The 17214-nt window shown below is 44.2% G+C and overlaps 1 protein-coding gene across 1 annotated transcript in view; it reads left to right on the top strand.

Annotated features, from left to right (window-relative positions):
* Positions 1-552: 552 nt before the first annotated feature.
* Positions 553-17214, top strand: part of GTF2F2 (general transcription factor IIF subunit 2) — a 210755-nt gene continuing 194093 nt past the window's right edge. Inside the window, exon 1 of the mRNA XM_004707923.2 lies at positions 553-717. Within this exon, the coding sequence (XP_004707980.1) occupies positions 652-717 (66 nt within the window). The 5' untranslated portion in view covers positions 553-651. The remainder of the gene's footprint in view (positions 718-17214) is intronic.

The following is a 17214-nucleotide window of genomic DNA, read 5'->3' on the forward strand; positions in this document are numbered from 1 at the left end:
GATTGCAGGCGACAGTGCACTGCCCCTGTGAGTTCCCCAGGCAGGAGTAGAAAGCCTCCCCGTTCAGAAACCCTACCCTGTCCTATGAGGGTTGCTATGGTCGCAGCCCACTCGGCAGCAGTGGGTTTGTCTGTCTTCCTTAGCTATGCTGATTCGTCTTAAATGGAAGGTGTCTCAATGGCACAGTGGAGTTGTCGTCGGGCTGCTACCTGAAAATGTCCTTCCAGGTGCTCTGCGCAGGACGTGCAGGCATCTGTCTCAAGGAAGGTGTACAGCTCTGGAAACCCAGTGGGGCTTCTCTGTCCTGTCGGGTCACTGTGAGTCAGAACCGATCCAATCTGATCGCGGCGTTCTGTTTTTCCGTCTTTGATGTGTCGCTGACGGCCGATTTGTTCCATTCTGTCTGACTGGCTCAGGCAGCCACACCCGCCGGGGCGAGGCGGAGCCAGGAAGTTTGTCCCCAGCAGAGCGCCGTACGGACGGCGCAGCGCGCAGGCGCAGTTCCGGGCTCCGCCGGCGTGTTCCTGTTTCCCGAGACTTCCGGCTTCCTGGTGGGTGGGCCACGCCGACTTCTGCGAACGCCGCGTCTTGCCTTCTGCTCAGCGCCGCGACCCCACAGGCTCCGCACAGACCCGCCGCGGCGACAGAGCCATGGCTGAGCGCGGCGAACTCGATCTGACCGGCGCCAAGCAGAACACGGGCGTGTGGCTGGTGAAGGTACGGTGCCCGCGGCGCCCGGCGCTCCCCCGCGAGCAGTAGTTTCAGCGGCTCCGGACCGTCCCGTTCCGGGCGGCTTTTAAAGTTCTTTTCCGCTCCCCGCTGAAGCTTCCCTTCCCTTGAGAAATGGGCTCGTTGGTATGCCCGTTGGCCGATGAGAAGATTAGCTTAGTGTCTTTTAGCCAGTGAAGACTCTCTTTTCCCCAGGACTTGGCTGGTGCCGGTGCCCGGTGTTGCTCTCCCCGCCACGAGCGGTGTATTAGTATACCCCAGCCCCAGAATTTCTAGATCTTGTTGAACCCCATCTCAGTCATGTTAGTGTACGGAGGAATCTGCTTGCTGCCGCTTCTCGGTCAGAAAAAAGAACTGGATCTTTCGTATCCTTATAATAATGCTCTCTCTGATGGATGACCCTTCAGCAGCTCCCAGAAGAGTTCTGAACTCGTGGCAGAAGAGGCTCCTGGACTGGAGTGCCCTCGTCAAGCACAAGGGCTCTCAAAACTGCCCGTCACTTAGTGTTTTATGTAGACAGTGTAGTATTTCAGCTGTTTCGTGTGCAAGCTTAGCGCGCTCGTCGGGTTGACTTGTTAATATTGGGGAGTGTTGCTTCTCAAAGTGTGATCGCGACAGTCTTTGAACCTCAGATAAAATGTAGGGCTCTTTGGCTTGTTAATGCTTTCAACGGTGTGCTTGTTAATGCTTCTTCTTTTTTTTTTTATTTTTTAAAGTAACAAAGCAAGAGTTTATTAGAGAAGAGCATAGGTTTACTAGAGAAAAGGAGGCAAAGGTTAGAGAAAAGCAAATCCGGATTTGGGCTACAGCATGGCCACGCAGGGTCCAAACTGAAGCAAGCGGCAAGAATCTCTTTGTCCTTTTATGCACTTAAAACCAGTGAGGAGAGGGGTGTGTGTGTGTAAGGAATGGGGAAGGGTGTCTGCACAAGATAACAGGATGGGGGCAGTTTAGCCTGCCCGGCTTATCTTGGTCGAGGTGCGCTTGTAAAACTTTTTGGCTGACATTAAGAGCGGCAGTTTGTAAGGTCACAGTGGCTTACTTTTACGACTTGTTTTTCATCTGATAGAGATAACATAGTTTTACTTTTACGACTTATTTTTCCAAAAACAACAGTCTCTTCTTGGGGGAGGGGGGGATGACCTTTAGACTCTTCAAAATGGGGTAGCTTAAGTCAAGCTCTTTTATTCTATTGAGCCTTAACATTCCCTCCTCTTCTAGTAACTGAATCAAATCGTTGATTCTTCAGTTTCTATTTCTGCTAGGGCTTGATACTTAGTTCTAAGGACCATTAATTTAATATCTTGTAAGCGGTTTTCTGAGCTGGCTCATACTTTCTCTAATCACACCAGAGTGATCCTGCCTTCTGTTTTTATTGCAAACCTGGAACAATTTTAACTTCCTTATCACCTAGAACAATTGCAACTTTTTTATTACTCAGAACAATTTCAAATTCCTTGTCACCTTCTTCATCACATCATCATCATCAAAACCTTATCACATTCCTTATCACATTCCTTTTCTTATCACATTCCTCATACCATCCTCATCACGTTTTTTTATCTTTCTTTCCTGGTTTTGGGGAGCATACACAAACTTTAACTCATTCTTTAATTTCGCTTGGGTCTCCCTAACAATTTCAGTTTTCTTGGCTGGTTAAGGCCTTTTCTCTGTCTTGCAGTTGTTTTCGGAGTTGACTTAGACTTTTTTTAATTACACCAGAATGATTGACATAAAAACAACATGCTTTTTCTAATGCCATACATTTCCTGCCGTTCTACTCAAGCCGAGCAGTCACCCCAACTCCACTCACTTCTAGTTACCTTGTACCTTTCAGTTTGCACAGACCCACCTCCCCCAACACAAACCTGAGATCCTGCTCAGTTTACTTCTGTTCTAGACATTTCCCCAACCTTGAGCCTTTTTTTTTTTTTATACCTTCCCTCTCACACCCAACTCCATGTGGTCACACACCTGCTATTTTACTTTCCCCTCCCCTTCTCTCCTGGCCCTTACTGGATACTTCCCGCCCCTTCCTCACATTCTTCTCCCTACTGATGTCATTAAGTTTTTTTGTTTTTGTTTTTAACACGATTTTCAACCAATTTAGATTCATTGATATAATAACATTTTTCCTGCAGGATAAGCAAGTGCCTCCTTTTTCTGCTGTGATGAGGTTCAGTGCACGTCGGTTTTGTAGAGCGACTTGGGCTATGGGGGTAATCTGTCGTAGAGACGCCAGAGACTCTGCGGAGACGTCTATAGCTTCTTGGAGGCAGGCAGCCAAATCATTGGTGGTGGTGATAGAATGTCCAAGCGCTCCTCTTCCGAACCCAACAGCGGAGGCGGAGGAGGCCATGGGCTGAGGGACGTGCAGACTACCACATGTGCACCTTTTTTGTATAATAGCGAGCACAAAGTATTCGTGCAATGAAGTTTGGAATATCCTTTAGGGGACTGCGTCTGTCTTAGGTTGTCAGGTCACTGATTCATCCTTACCCGTCATGGGTCTCGAGGAATGCCTTTAATTACATTCTGGCAAACCAGGGCCTGTCTTAGGTTGGTATGAACAGTGCTTGATTTTACCCGTCATTGACTGCCCAGCGCAGCACACAAAGGAAGGGGGTCTTATCACTCAGGCGAGTTGGGGAGTGGGCCACCCTTGTCTAACATTTTCAAACGATGGTAATGCACTTGAATAGGCTTTGCTAGAACAGCTTCAATTTGCTGTTTTAAAAATGCCATGACTTTGTTAAACAGCACCGGTCCTAATGAAATGAGTAATAGTAATATTATGAGAGGGCCCAATCCACTATCTTAAAGTCTGTATGATTTAACAATATCTTAGGCCGTTTTATACCAATTATTGCATTTCAGGATTTACATTAGGAAGTGGGCAAATAGATAACAGGGTAGAAGTGGCCTTGGAAATATTACCGACCTTCCCCCCCAAAGCCTCTTACAGAAATAAGAACCGTAGTTGCTGAAAAATAATGATTATACCTCACTCCTCAAACCTCATGGGAATAAGATAAACAATGAGAATTATATCTTGGGAAAATAGGGAATCCTTTTACCCCCAAGCTATAATTATTGATATTTTTGTCTTTTTCAGCAAAAGGAAAAGAACATTTTTAAACTCTTGCAGAAACTTTTGAGTGCGGGACTTCTTAGCCATCTCTCTGTTTTAGAAGTCGCGTTGACAACCACTCAGCTCCAGAATCTGTGGAGATAAGAGCAAACCCTCGACTCCATTGTAAAATCTCTTCTAAAATTTCTCCTTCTATGGTTCTATAAACTATTGGTTCTGGAGGGGAGCACCTTTTTAGGCTTAGGAAAAGGAGATAGGGTTGTAGAGGTTCTCTTAGACGGCATCCGCAATGGAAGAACTATCTCTGCAGTCAGCAATCGCCATTCTTCTAGAATCTGCGAGGTCTTCTTGACGTTTTGGATAACTTCAGTAGCAGGACAGGGTCACGTCAACAGCATGGGCGTCCCTCCTTTCTTCTGGACCTTGCTGGCTGTAGAGAAATCCACCTATCTCCTTTGCCTGTGAAAATATAAACAAATAGCCCCTCTCTTCGGGGTGTCATTAACCGGCGCCGTGCAGGAAACAGGCAGTAGGGTCCGGACCACCAGATGCAGGTCAGCGATGGTGGGCTGATCTCGCTGGGGCCTCCAAATGTTACGGAGTCGCGCCCAACAAAAGACCACTGACCTACAAGCAGCTGTAAAGTAACAAAGCAAAAGTTTATTAGAGAAGAGCAAAGGTTTACTAGAGAAAAGGAGGCAAAGGTTAGAGAAAAGCAAATCCGGATTTGGGCTACAGCATGGCCACGCAGGGTCCAAACTGAAGCGCTTCTTACCTCTATAATCACATGATGAAGCTGAGTCCTCATCAGTTAAATCTCAGAACTGCCCTTCCTGCCCATCCCTCTAAAACGGGCCCTTTATGTTGATGTACTAGCACATGGAACTTGTATTATTACATTCTTCAAACTGCTTGTCAGAGCCTAAAGTGATTCTGTACTCATGTGTTTGGTGTTGATTACTGCCTGCTACCCAAACCAATATATACACATGCACAGCCATGTCCCATGAGGACAGGACCCACCCTAGTGCTTGGCACATTGACATTGGGAATTTTGCTGAGTGAAGGTCTGGTCTCATTCTTCAGCCATAGCCTTGACTGGCACTCATTTCCCTTATATCAGTCATTTCAATATGATTTGAAAGGATGAGTCAAATGGGCCTCTCTCAGACCAGCTGCATGCCAACTAGAAGAGATTGACTAGGGAGCCTCTTTCAAGCTAAAGAGCTGGAAAAGGGGGTGATGATGGCTGTGTGCTTGGAGCACAGGAAATGTGCAGTAAGTATTGTTTGCCATGCAGAATTTGGATGAGTGGATAGATTTAGCATGGTGTGCTTGGAGTGAGTGGAAGAAAACAAAGAGAAGAGTCTTAATCCTAGAACAGAGTGTTTGTGTGAAAAAAACCTGGAGCCATCTATCCAGATAGTCCTATTTTGAAGTGGATATATTTTAGTCTGAAACCAGCTTCTGTTGAGTGGATTCTGTCTTAATTTCAACCTGTAGAAAAATGAGAAATCTTTGGATGGTTTTGAGTAAAGGAAGGGATGCATAATGTTCTCTAAAAAGAAAATAAACTTGGCAGTATGCAGTATGATTTAGATGGGAACGGTACGTTACTGCACTAGCATAGATACACATGAGATGAAGTCTGAAGAGTTAGGGAAATCGTTTGAGTAAACCGGGCAGGTTTAGGTGACTGTATGTCATCAGCATATCCAGAGAAACAGAACCAGATGTATCGATTGGTTTGTGTTTATATAGATGGTTGGCTCACATGGTTTGGGGGTGCTGGCAAGGGCTCTTGGTCAGGCAACAGACTGAAAACTTGTTATTAGGTGTTGGGTCAGTTCCGACTCATAGCCGGCCTGTGTACCACAGGACGGAACACTGCCAAGACTTGAGCCGTCTTTACATTTTGATATGTCGGAGTCTGCCGTGGCAGCCACTGTGACAGTCCATGGCATTCAGGGTCTTCCTCATTTTCACTGCCCTTCTACTTCACCAAGCATGATGTCTTTTTTCCAGGACATAGTCTCTCCTGATAGTACGTGTGTCCAAAATCAACCCATCTTCGCTTCTAAGGAGCATTCTGGTTGTATTTCAAAGAGACTATCTGTTTTGATAGTCCATCATAATTTATTTATTCTTTAGTAACACCATAGTTCAAATACATTGATTTTTCTTTGGTCTTCCTTGTTCAGTGTCCAACTTTCACACACATACGAGACAGTTGAAATACCAGGGCTTGAATCAGGTGCGCCTTAGTCCTCAAAATGCCATCCTTACTCTTCAACACTTGGGCAGCATTTACCCAGTGCATGGCGTCTTTTGATTTTTTTTGACTGCTGCTTCCATGAACATTAAGCTCTCCTCCAATCCTGGGGCTGTGTTTTTCATCTAGTACAGTCTCAGATTGTTTATTCATCACACAAGTTGAATAAGTATGGTGAAAGGAACAACACACTTCCTGATTGTAAACCAGGCATTTTCCCTTGCTCTATTCTCACAATTGCCTCTTGATTCTTGAACAAATTCTGCACCTGCACCATACTGTGTATGTACCACACTGTCAATTGTCTATGCATAGTCAATAAAACGCAAGTGAACATCTTTCTGGTACTCGTTGCTTTCAACCAAGATCCATCTGGTATCAACAGTTATTCCTGGTCCCATGTCTTCTGAATCCAGGTTGAATTTCTGACAACTCCCTGCCAGTATGCTGTTGCAATTGTTGTTGAATGATCTTTAGCAAAATTTTACTTGGATTGCTGTTAATGATATTATTGTTCAATCATTATTGCATTGTGTTTAGTTACCTTTCTTTGAAATGGTTACAGATATGAATCTCTTTCTGAAGGTTAGCCAAGTAGCTGTCTTCCAGATTTCTTGACATAGGTCGATGAATGCCTCTAGTGCTTCTCCGGCTGGTGGAAACATTTCTGTCTTTGTTTTGGCAGTTCCTGGATCCTTGGTTTTGCTAATGCCTTCAGTGCAGTTTGGAGTTTTCCCTCAGTGTACCCTTGGTTCTTGGTCACATGCTACCTCATGAAATTATTGAATACTGACCAACTCTTTGGTTACCGTGACTGTATATTTCTTTTTATCTTCTTTTTTTAATTTTAATAAATCATTTTATTGGGGGCTCAGACAGTTCTTATAACAATCCATACATTAACTGTAACAATCACATTTGTACATAGGCTGTCATTTCCAAATCATTTTCTTTCCACTTGAGCCCTTGGTATCCTCTTTATATTTCCCCTCCGTCCCTCCCTCGCCCTTGTGAACCCTTGCTAATTTATAAATTATTTTTATTTTCATATTTTACACTGTTGCCTGTCTCCCCTCGCCCACTTTTCTGTTTTTGTCCCCTTGGGGATGTGTGGATATGTGTTATGTCGATCATTACAATCAGTTCCTTCTTTCCCCCTTCTTCCCTCACCTTCCCCCTACCCTCATGGTATCACTACTCTCATTATTGACCCTGAGGGGTCTATCTGTCCTGGATTCTGTTGTATGTGTCATCGTTGCTACATCGCACCCTGACTGGCTCATCTCCTGCCCACGACCCTTCTGTAAGGGGATGTCCAGTTGCCTACAGATATACTTTGGGTCCCCAATCTGCACTCCCCTTCATTCACAATGATATGATTTTTTGTTCTGATGATCCCTGATACCTCATCCCTTCGACACCTCATGATCACACAGGCTGGTGTGCTTCCATGTGGGCTTTGTTGCTTCTGAGCTAGATGGCCGCTTGTTTACCTTCAAGCCTTTAAGACCCCAGATGCTATATCTTTTGATAGCTGGGCACCATCAGTTTTCTTCACCACATTTGCTTATGCACCCATATTGTCTTCAGCGATCGTGTCCAGAAGGTAAGCATCATGGAATGCCAGTTTAATAGAACAAAGTATTCTTGCATTGAGGGAGTACTTGAGTGGAGGCCCAATGTCCATCTGCTACCTTAATACTAAACCTATAAATATATGCGCATATAATACTAAACCTATAAATATATGCACATGAATCTATTTCCCCATCTTCATGTACAAATATATTTACATATGTACATGCCTGTATTTAGATCTCTATAAATGCCTTTTGCCTCCTAGTTCCTGGCTCTATTTCCTTTTACTTTCCTCTTGTCCCACTATCATGTTTGGCCTTCATTTGGGTTTCAGTAATTCCTCTTGGTTACATTACCCTTGATCAAGCCCTGCCAGGCCTCCTACACCCTCCTCACTGTCCGTTTTTTAGATCCCAGGCCTCCTACAACCCTCCTCACTGTCGGTTTTTTGTTGTTCCCTTGTTCCTGGGGTTGTTAAACACCCACTTCCCTCCTACCAGGTCTCCCACACCCACCTCCCCACCAATTTGGATTGCTTGTTGTTCCCTTGTCCCTGGGTTTGAAACACCCACTTCCCTTCCCCCGCCTCCCCCTCTCCCATGTCCCCACGGAACCCTTAGTCCTGTTGTTTTCTCCCCCAGATTGTTTATCCCATCTATCTTATCTAGATAAGATAGAGTAGAGATAATAATATGCACAAAAAACAAGATAGAGCAAAACAAAGCAACAAAAGAAAACAACAAAAAAAAACCAAAGACCAAAAAAAAAAAAAAAAGAAAGAAAGAATAGAAAAGCCTGCATATAGTTTAAGGTCTGTTCGTTGACCTTCAGGAGTGTTTTCTGGTCCAGTCTGGTGAGTCCCAAAGTCTATTTTTGGTATCCCTGGGGACTTCATTGCTCTGTTCCCCTAGCTGTTCCGTTGTATACCCTTAGTGTTTCACCTTGGTGTCGTGGGGTCAAATCAGGTGCAATTCCCTCACTGTGTCTCCAGTTTTGTCCCCTGTAGAGCTATGGGGCAGTGAGTGACGTTGTGTCTCCTAGTGGGGCTGGCCTTATGGTCCCCCCTGTGCTTTGGCTCTACTGAGAAGGAATAACGTCCTCAGGGCTTGGTGGGCCAGGGCTTGAGTTCCACTCTCTATTCCTCTCCCTTCATTTGCTCCTGTGTGCTCTGATCAGGCGTATCCCTCTCCTTGAGCTGTAGCTTCAGTGCTGTCCTCTGAAGTAAATTCTTCTTCATGGAGGGGGTACTGTCCACATAGTTGGGATTGGGGCTGGCCCCTCAGACCTCTATTGGTTCCCTGGTTCATGCCAGTATGTTGCATTCATGTCTTGGAGTACTGGGTTGAAGTCTGGTCCCTCTTTCCCATTATTTCATCTCTTAAAAACACCAAATCTCAAGCCAATGATCTATGCTTGTTTTCTAAAAGTACCTATAACACTTGATTATTTCCGGTTGGCAGTATCATTGCTTCTTAGTTTATCAGCCTAATTCACTGATAAACTCGATTCCGATATTGGTCGATTCCGACCAATAGCAATCCTATGTGACAGGAGAACTGCCTGTGAGTTTCCAAGATTGTAACTCTGTACGAGAGTAGAAAGCCCCATCTTTCTTCCGAGGAGTGGCTGGTGATTTCGAACTGCTGACCTTGCAGTTAGCAGCCCAACTATGCCACCATGGCTTATAATATTTACGTATTTCTTTTTTCCTCTAATCTTACGTGTCAAAAAATAAATGGACTTCCAAATGCTTTTTTCCAGCTATGAAAGGTATATATATTGGATATTTGCTCTTTCTTGCCAGTTTCCTGACAGCCCTATTTTTTGAGGAAGTGAATTGCAACAAGTAATTTTTGTTCTAAAGTCTATCCATACTAATGTCGTTCTAAAATCTATCCATACTATTTTCTGTTCTAAAATCTATCCAGGCCCCCTTCACTCAACAAGTTCTATTTCTCCTTTACTTAAAGGCCCAATAGGTAATGGAGTTGGATTTACACACCTATCAGATAATTTAACTTGTTCTGTTTGCACTGGGATAGCATTTGGTGCCATTTTCATGTCCATACTAGAGCATACGTGGATTTTCATCTCTGAATTATGCCTTATATATGGCCATGCATCAACTGGTAGTGATCAATTGCATTTTCAGCTTTCTTTGTGTGATATTAAAATAGAACATGTAGCTTAGAACATGTTTGATCAATCTTTCTCACCTAACCACAATTCGTAAATGGAACTCGATACTGATTTTAAGTGTATATAGTTTATATTATTATTTCTGAAGATCACTGATTCCATAATAGGTAGATTTCCTCCTAGGGGATCTGTGTTTGTGAATTTTCTCTCCCTCGTTCTGACTCAGATATCTGACACTAGGTTTCAGAGACTGGTCTTTATGAGAGCAGTAGCCTCATCTTTAACAGAGTTGCTAGCTGGTTGGAACCACTGATCTTGGGGTTAGCACAGTCTGATACTTATCCGATGGTGCCTTCAGGGCTCCTGTTAACTTGTACATTTTTAATTAATTCCATCATTAAGTAGGGATGGAGTGGGATGTATACAGTAAGAGCTGCTTATATGTGATCTTTTGGAGTTTACAGGGAAGACTTTTTAAAGAGCAGGTGACATTTATGAAGAACCTCTGAAGTTGGTTAGTTAGAAAACCTTTCCTAGCAGGTCTAGGAAGAAACCAAGTAGTTAAGAAAAGAAGTGTCTCGGGGAGGAGACCAGCCAGCCAGCCTGTCACGGTGCGATGTAGCAACGATGAAACATACAACTTTCCTCTAGTCCTGAATGCTTCCTCCCCCCACTCTCATGATCCCAGTTCTACCTTAAAAATCTGGCTAGACCAGAGGATGTACACTGGTACAGATAGGAACCGGAAACACAGGGAATCCAGGACGGATGATCCCTTCAGGACCAGTGGTGTGAGTGGCGATACTGGGAGGGTGGAGGGAGGGTGGGTTGGAAAGGGGGAACCGATTACAAGGATCCACATATGACCTCCTCCCTGGGGGACTGACAACAGAAAAGTGGGTGAAGGGTGACGTAGGACAGTGCAAGATGTGACAAAATAATAATTTCTAAATTATCAAGGGCCCATGAGGAAGGGGGGAGTGGGGAGGGAGGGGGAAAATGAGCTGATGCCAGGGGCTTTGGTGGAGAGCAAATGTTTTGAGAATGATGAGGGCAATGAATGTACAAATGTACTTTACACAGTTAATGTATGTATGGATTGCAATAAGAGTTGTATGAGCCCCTAATAAAACGATTAAAAAAGAAAAGACAGGTGTTACTTAACTCCTCCATGAGGTGTGCCTTGTTGGAAAGCTGGTCCCTTGCAGTTTGCTCTACCCTGTGTGGCTCACTCTGCCACTGTTGAGCTCACCAATTGGTCATGCCACCACCACACACCCTACAGAAATCAGTATTTTAAAATTGCATTAAAAATTCCAGCCCATATCATCTTTGGCTTCCAGTATTGTTAGTTGCCTTTTAGCTCCCTCTGGCCCCTGGTAGCCCCAGGTGTAGCAGGAGGAAACCTCGAGGGCTGCGACGTCCGCGCGAATGGTCGTATGGCGGAGTCCATCGTGACTCACCACTGTGTGTTTTGACAGTCTTCCAACTTCAGGGGCTTGTCTTCTAGTACTGTAGTAGACAAGGTGCTGTGATCTGTTAGGTTTTCTTTGGCAGATTTTTAGAAGTAGATCACTAGGGCTTTCTAGTCTGTCTTAGTTGAGAAGCTCTGCTGAAACTTGCTCACTACAAGGAGCCCTGTTGGTATTTGAAATACCAGGAGCATACTTCCTAGCTTCACGGCACTGAGTAAGCTAGCCCGGGACAACAAACTGACTAGCACATGATGGGGGTCCAATAGTTAGACACCTGGAAAAATGATCTTTTTTAGCTTTTGATTGAAGAGTAAGGTGCATGATGGGAAAGAGGAGGAAATAAAGCTGGCAAGATTATTAGAGATACGTTTAAAAAAATCATACCTAAGGCCTTAATGATAAGAAACATCACATCTTTAAAAGAGAGACTAGGTGGTGCAGCAGGTGAAGCTTTATGCTACTAACTAAAAGGTTGGCAGTTTGAACCCACTAGCCATCTGTTTCCATAAAGATTTCCAGCCTCGGCAACCCTGCTGGCATAGTTCTGCTCTACCCTATAAGATCACAGTGTGTTGGAATCCATTCATGGGTTCTTTTTGTGGAATGGAGAACGGCAGGAGATCAGTGAACAGTTTACTCACCAATGGAATGGATGAAGTGTTTCTAGGCCAATCTACCTTCTTGTAAACGTTTTGACTAATCTTTATGGGAGGAGGGAATCAGGCCAGGAGTGGTAGACGTCACCCCTGTGAATGTCATGTTTTTTCTTTAACCACTCAGGTGCTCCCAAGCTCAGCTATTTCTTCAGAGATCACAGCAGTTAAAGAGAAACTATCAGGGAGTGTTGAAGCTCGAATGGGTGACACCCCAAACCGAAAAAACCAAACAGCACTGTCATTGCTGACTGACAGGGTAGAACTGCCCCGTGAGTTTCTGAGATTAACTCTTTATACAAGAGTACAAAAGCCAGAGTTTTTCCCAAGGAGCAGCTGGAGGAGCTCCCGAGGAGAGGAGTTCGAAACCACAAGCTGACCTTGCACTTAGCAACCTCACTCGTATCACTATGCCACCAAGCCATTGCATTTCTTGTGCACCAAGTATTTTACAAAAAGCCCACTGCCATCAAGTCGGTTCCAAATCACAGCGACCCTGTAGGACAGAGTAGAACTACACCTTTGGGTTTCTGAGACTCTAAATCTTTTTTTCTTTTAATTGGGGACTCTTCCGGCTCTTAAAACATTCCATATATCAATTGTATCAAGCGTATTTGTACATATGCTACCATCATCATTTTCTAAACATTTACTTTCTATTTGAGCCCTTGGTATCAGCTCCTCTTTTTCCCCCCTCCCTCCCCACTCCCACCCTTGTAACCACTTGTTAAATGATAAATTATTATTGTTTTCATATATCTTACACTGACCGTTGTCTCCCTTCACCCATGTTTCTGTTGTTCACCCCCCAGGGGGATTATGCACCCATCATTTCGATTGGTTCCCCCGTCCTCCCCCCACCTTCCCCTTCCCCACCTAGTATTGCTACTCCCATTTCTGTTCCTGAGGGGTTTATCTAACCTGGATTCTGTGTGTCGTGAACTCTTATCTGTGCCAGTGTACATGCTCTGGTCTAGCCAGAACTGAAAGGTAGAACTGGGGACATGATAGTGGGGGGTGGGGTGGGGGGGTGAGGAAGCCTTAAAGAACCAGAGGAATGAGACTGTAAATCTTGATGGGAATAGAGAACCTCATCCTTTCCCCATGAAGAAGCTGGTGGTTCAGACTCCCGACCTTGTGATTAGTGGGCTGATACATAACCGACTACGATACCTGGGCTTCTTGAAGCAGGTACTAGGTACTATATTTTCCAGATGATAATATCGAGAGTTAGAGAGGTTAATTAATTATCTTGCCCAGTGTCTTAGTTGTCTAGTGCTGCTATAATAGAAATACCGAAAGTGGGTGGCTTTAATAAACAAATTTCTTCTCACAGTTTAGGAGGCTATAAGTTTAAGTTCAGGGTGCTAGCTTTTATGGGAGGGTGTGTGTGTGTGTGTAGGGGGCTTTATTGCTTCTGGGGAAGGTCCTTGTGTCCTCAGCATCTTTGGTCTGGCATTTCTTAGATATCTATTAAGTATCTTGGCCTTCCCCTGAGTCTTAAGAGGTTCCTAGCACTGTGGACCCTGAGTCCAAAGGATGTGCGCTACACTCTTGCCTCATTTTCCTTGGTGTCTAGGACCCTGGTGGCATAGTGATTATGCATTGGATGGCTAACTGCAAGGTCAGCAGTTTGAAACCACCGCTGTTCTGCAGGAGAAGACAAGGTTTTCTATTTCCATAAAGACTTACAGTCTCAGAATCCAATAGGCAGTGTTCTACGCTCATCCAGGGTCGCGCCGTGTAGAATTGAATCGATAGCAGTGAGTGAGTATGACTCTCTCTGACTGGCTTTTCTCTTTTCAACACTTTCAAGATAACAAGTGGTTCAAGCCATACCCCAGGTAAACTTCCCATACATGGGACCAGGGCTCTGACATGATTAAGGAAGGGTCTTGACCCCCCCAGTTCCCCTACATCATTTCAGGGCTGATCTATCAGATCACATCATGGGGGAAGTAATCTCATTATATAACAGCCGCATTATATACATTCAAACTGAGAATATGGCCCAGCTGAGGTGATGCATATTTTTAGGGGGACACAGTTCAATCCATGTTACCTAATCATGGAAGAGTACTCAGATTTAAATCTTTGGCTACAAAGCTGCCCGAAATAGGAAATGTCCTTTTTCCTCTTGGCAGCCTTTCATCCCTGGTAATTGAGAAATGAAGTGAGAACTTTATTTCCATGTCTCTTGGGTTTTATCACCTCTGTATCTTGAATTTCAGAAAAGCATGGTTGTAAAGGTCTTTGCTTGTCAGCAGTTGGATTGTTTGAAAAGCTGATTGTGAGCTGGAGGTTAGCAAACAGGGCTTTATTAGAGAGTGCTCTTGCAGTGGATCTCTGTGGACCTGTGGAGGATAAAAGACTTACACAGGATTGGGCGTAGGCTGATACAGTCTCTGAAGAGCAGTAACTGTTCCATGGGGAGAACGCCAGAGCTGTCCTGAGTGGGGGCAGGTGAACCACCAGTCACCTTGGTGTGCCCAGGAAGAGATTGACTTGGGGTGAGGGGTCTGTTTTCAGTGGAGGCAATTCCAGGAATGTTAGGGATGTCTGCCGGCTGCACTCCCAGCAGCAAGCCTTCGGTCCTGAAGGGGGAACATGGGTGTCGCATCACAGTGTCTGCTACCCTTAATTAGCTTGCAGTCTGTCAGAAACAGGACTTAGAAGATTAGTAGATGGGGAAATGAAGTGTTTGATGAAGCAAAGTTGGTAAAGACATTTGGTGTAATGTCTGCACACATTACCTTACCATCTGCCCTGTGGGTTTCTGAGACTAAATATTTAAGGGAGCAGAAAGCCTCATCTTTTCCCCTCAGACTGCCTGGTGGTTTGGAACTGCTGACCTTTGGGTTAGCAACTAACTTGTAGGCTACTAAGGCTTCTCTCTAGCCCCCAGTGCCAACCCACCCGGTTGAAAACAGATAAAGGCATCAAAATAAGGAATAGGTTGCTGTGAGAGTGAATGACAAAGGAACCTGATCTAATTTAAGGGTTAAGGGAGATTTCCCTGTCAGGAACTAATACTTGCTGTGAATCCTTTCCTGGCTTTCTCTGTGGTCTTGGGAAATCTGAGAAAAATGTCCCTAATATATCCTATCCCTCGGTGAGAAGACAGTGCAAACAGTGCAGATACCTCGCAAGGCCATGTTGACACGTGTTTTAGGGCCTTGAAATCATACATGCTGTGGTAGTTATATAACCTGGTGTCAGTTTGAGAGGATTACGGGTGAAGGAGTGGAGTCTGGCCTGTCAATCAAGATATAACTAATGAGGCCTCTCTGTGGGCATGGCCTTTTCCCGAGAATCCTGGGAACTCCTGTATTTTCTTCCTTGGAGGCGGGAGACATATCTGTCTCTATTTGCTGACTTCCCGTGAGACATCCCTGAGGAGAAGCCACATGGACCTACCCTGATGCAGCCCCAAGAACTGGAGGAGCCACCTGGAGATGCCTGCCAGCGCTAAGATGCTTGTATCGCCTCTGGGTCCATAAAACTCTGCACCCACTGGCCTGTGATCTTCCTGTATTTGGTGTTATTGCGTGTGTTTCGTGAGTCTGAAGAGTACTTTATAGACTGGTATCGGACATATGGGCTAATATTGGACTTATGGACTTGATCTAGACTTGGCTTGGACGTTTTCTCAATATTCAACTGCTCTTGTATATAAAATTCTTTCTTATACACATATGCATGCTTATGAGTTTGTTTCTCTGGTCCACCGAGACTGACATACATGCCTTGTTTTTTCTTCTTCCCTGCCGTGCTTTCCGGGCTGGGACTCTCAGAAAACCCAGTTCCATAGTTTTTGGTGTAAAAATTATATGCTTACCCCCTCACTATATTCCTTTAATTTTTTTCCATTGTAAAGGTGTAGTATTGACAACCTTTTGAATTAAACTGAGATCCTACTGTTTATTTGGGATCCTACTGGGTTTTTTTAATAGTAATGATGGCATTGTGGTATGAGTTCCAGGCAATTGCTTATCAGTTAACGTCTAGATAATGTTATTTTTAAGTTGACCATCACTTGTATTCAAAACAACTATTATACTGAATGTGATTCTTAAATTTGTTTTAGTGTCTAATATATACTCACTTCACCTAGAACTAGTTTCTTGTTACTCGATGCCCTAAATTAGAGTTGACAGCTTGTGTAGCTACAGATTCTTTTAACCTGGTTAACATATTGAAGAAGTTTAACCTCTTCTAAGAGTCTCAAGGCTCCCAAATATTCTTTTCTTTGTCTTAACAGCATTTCAAGGACCAAGCAGTGAATGGCGAGGAGCAGCCAGGTGGGGGAAAGGCCCCATTCCTTTAGTGGTATTGCCCCTCTTTCCACCTTTCGAGGTGTCCTCTTTCAGACACCTGGAGACAGATGTCTGACACTGTTTCCCTCTGAGAAAGTAGTGTAAAAAAATTTTTTTAATTAAAATTTTTGAAATAAAAAACTTACTAAATGGTAATTTTATTGGGGGCTATTACAGCTCTTATAACAATCCATACATACATACATCAATTGTATCGAGCATATTTGTATGCATGTTGCCATGAGAAAGAAATTTTTTTTTTATAATCGTTTTTTTGGGGGCTCATACAACTCTTATCACAATCCATATAATACATCACTTGTATAAAACACATTTGTACATTTGTTACGCTCATCATTCTTAAGACATTTGCTCTTCACTTAAGCCCCTGGCATCAGCTTCTCATTTTTTCCCCCTTCCCACTCTCTCCTCCCTCATAAACCCTTGGTAATTTATAAATTATTATTTTGTTATATCTTACTCTGTCCAACGTCTCCCTTCATCCACTTTTCTGTTGTCTGTCCCCCAGGGAGGAGTTATATGTAGATCCTTATAATAGGTTCCGCATCTCAACTCCATCCTCCCGGTATCACTATTCTCACCACTGGTCCTGAAGGGATCATCCATCCTGAATTACCTGTGTTTCCAGTTCCTATCTGTACCAGTGTACATCATCTGGTCTAGCCAGATTTGTAAGGTAGAATTAGGATCATGATAGTGGGTGGGCAGGAAACATTTAGGAACTAGAGGAAAGTTGTATGTTTCATCGTTGCTACACTGCACTCTTGATTGGCTCCACTACTCCCCACTACCCTTCTGTAAGGGGATGTCCAGTTACCTACAGATGGGCTTTGGGTCCCCACTCCGCACTCCCCCTCATTCACAATGATATCTTTTTTTTTGTTCTTTGATGCCTGATACCTCATCCCTTCGACACCTCGTGATCACACAGGCTGGTGTG

Source organism: Echinops telfairi, unplaced genomic scaffold (genome assembly GCF_000313985.2).
Source record: "Echinops telfairi isolate 266 unplaced genomic scaffold, ASM31398v2 ScPeMD7_11;HRSCAF=52, whole genome shotgun sequence".
Lineage (NCBI taxonomy): Eukaryota > Metazoa > Chordata > Mammalia > Afrosoricida > Tenrecidae > Echinops > Echinops telfairi.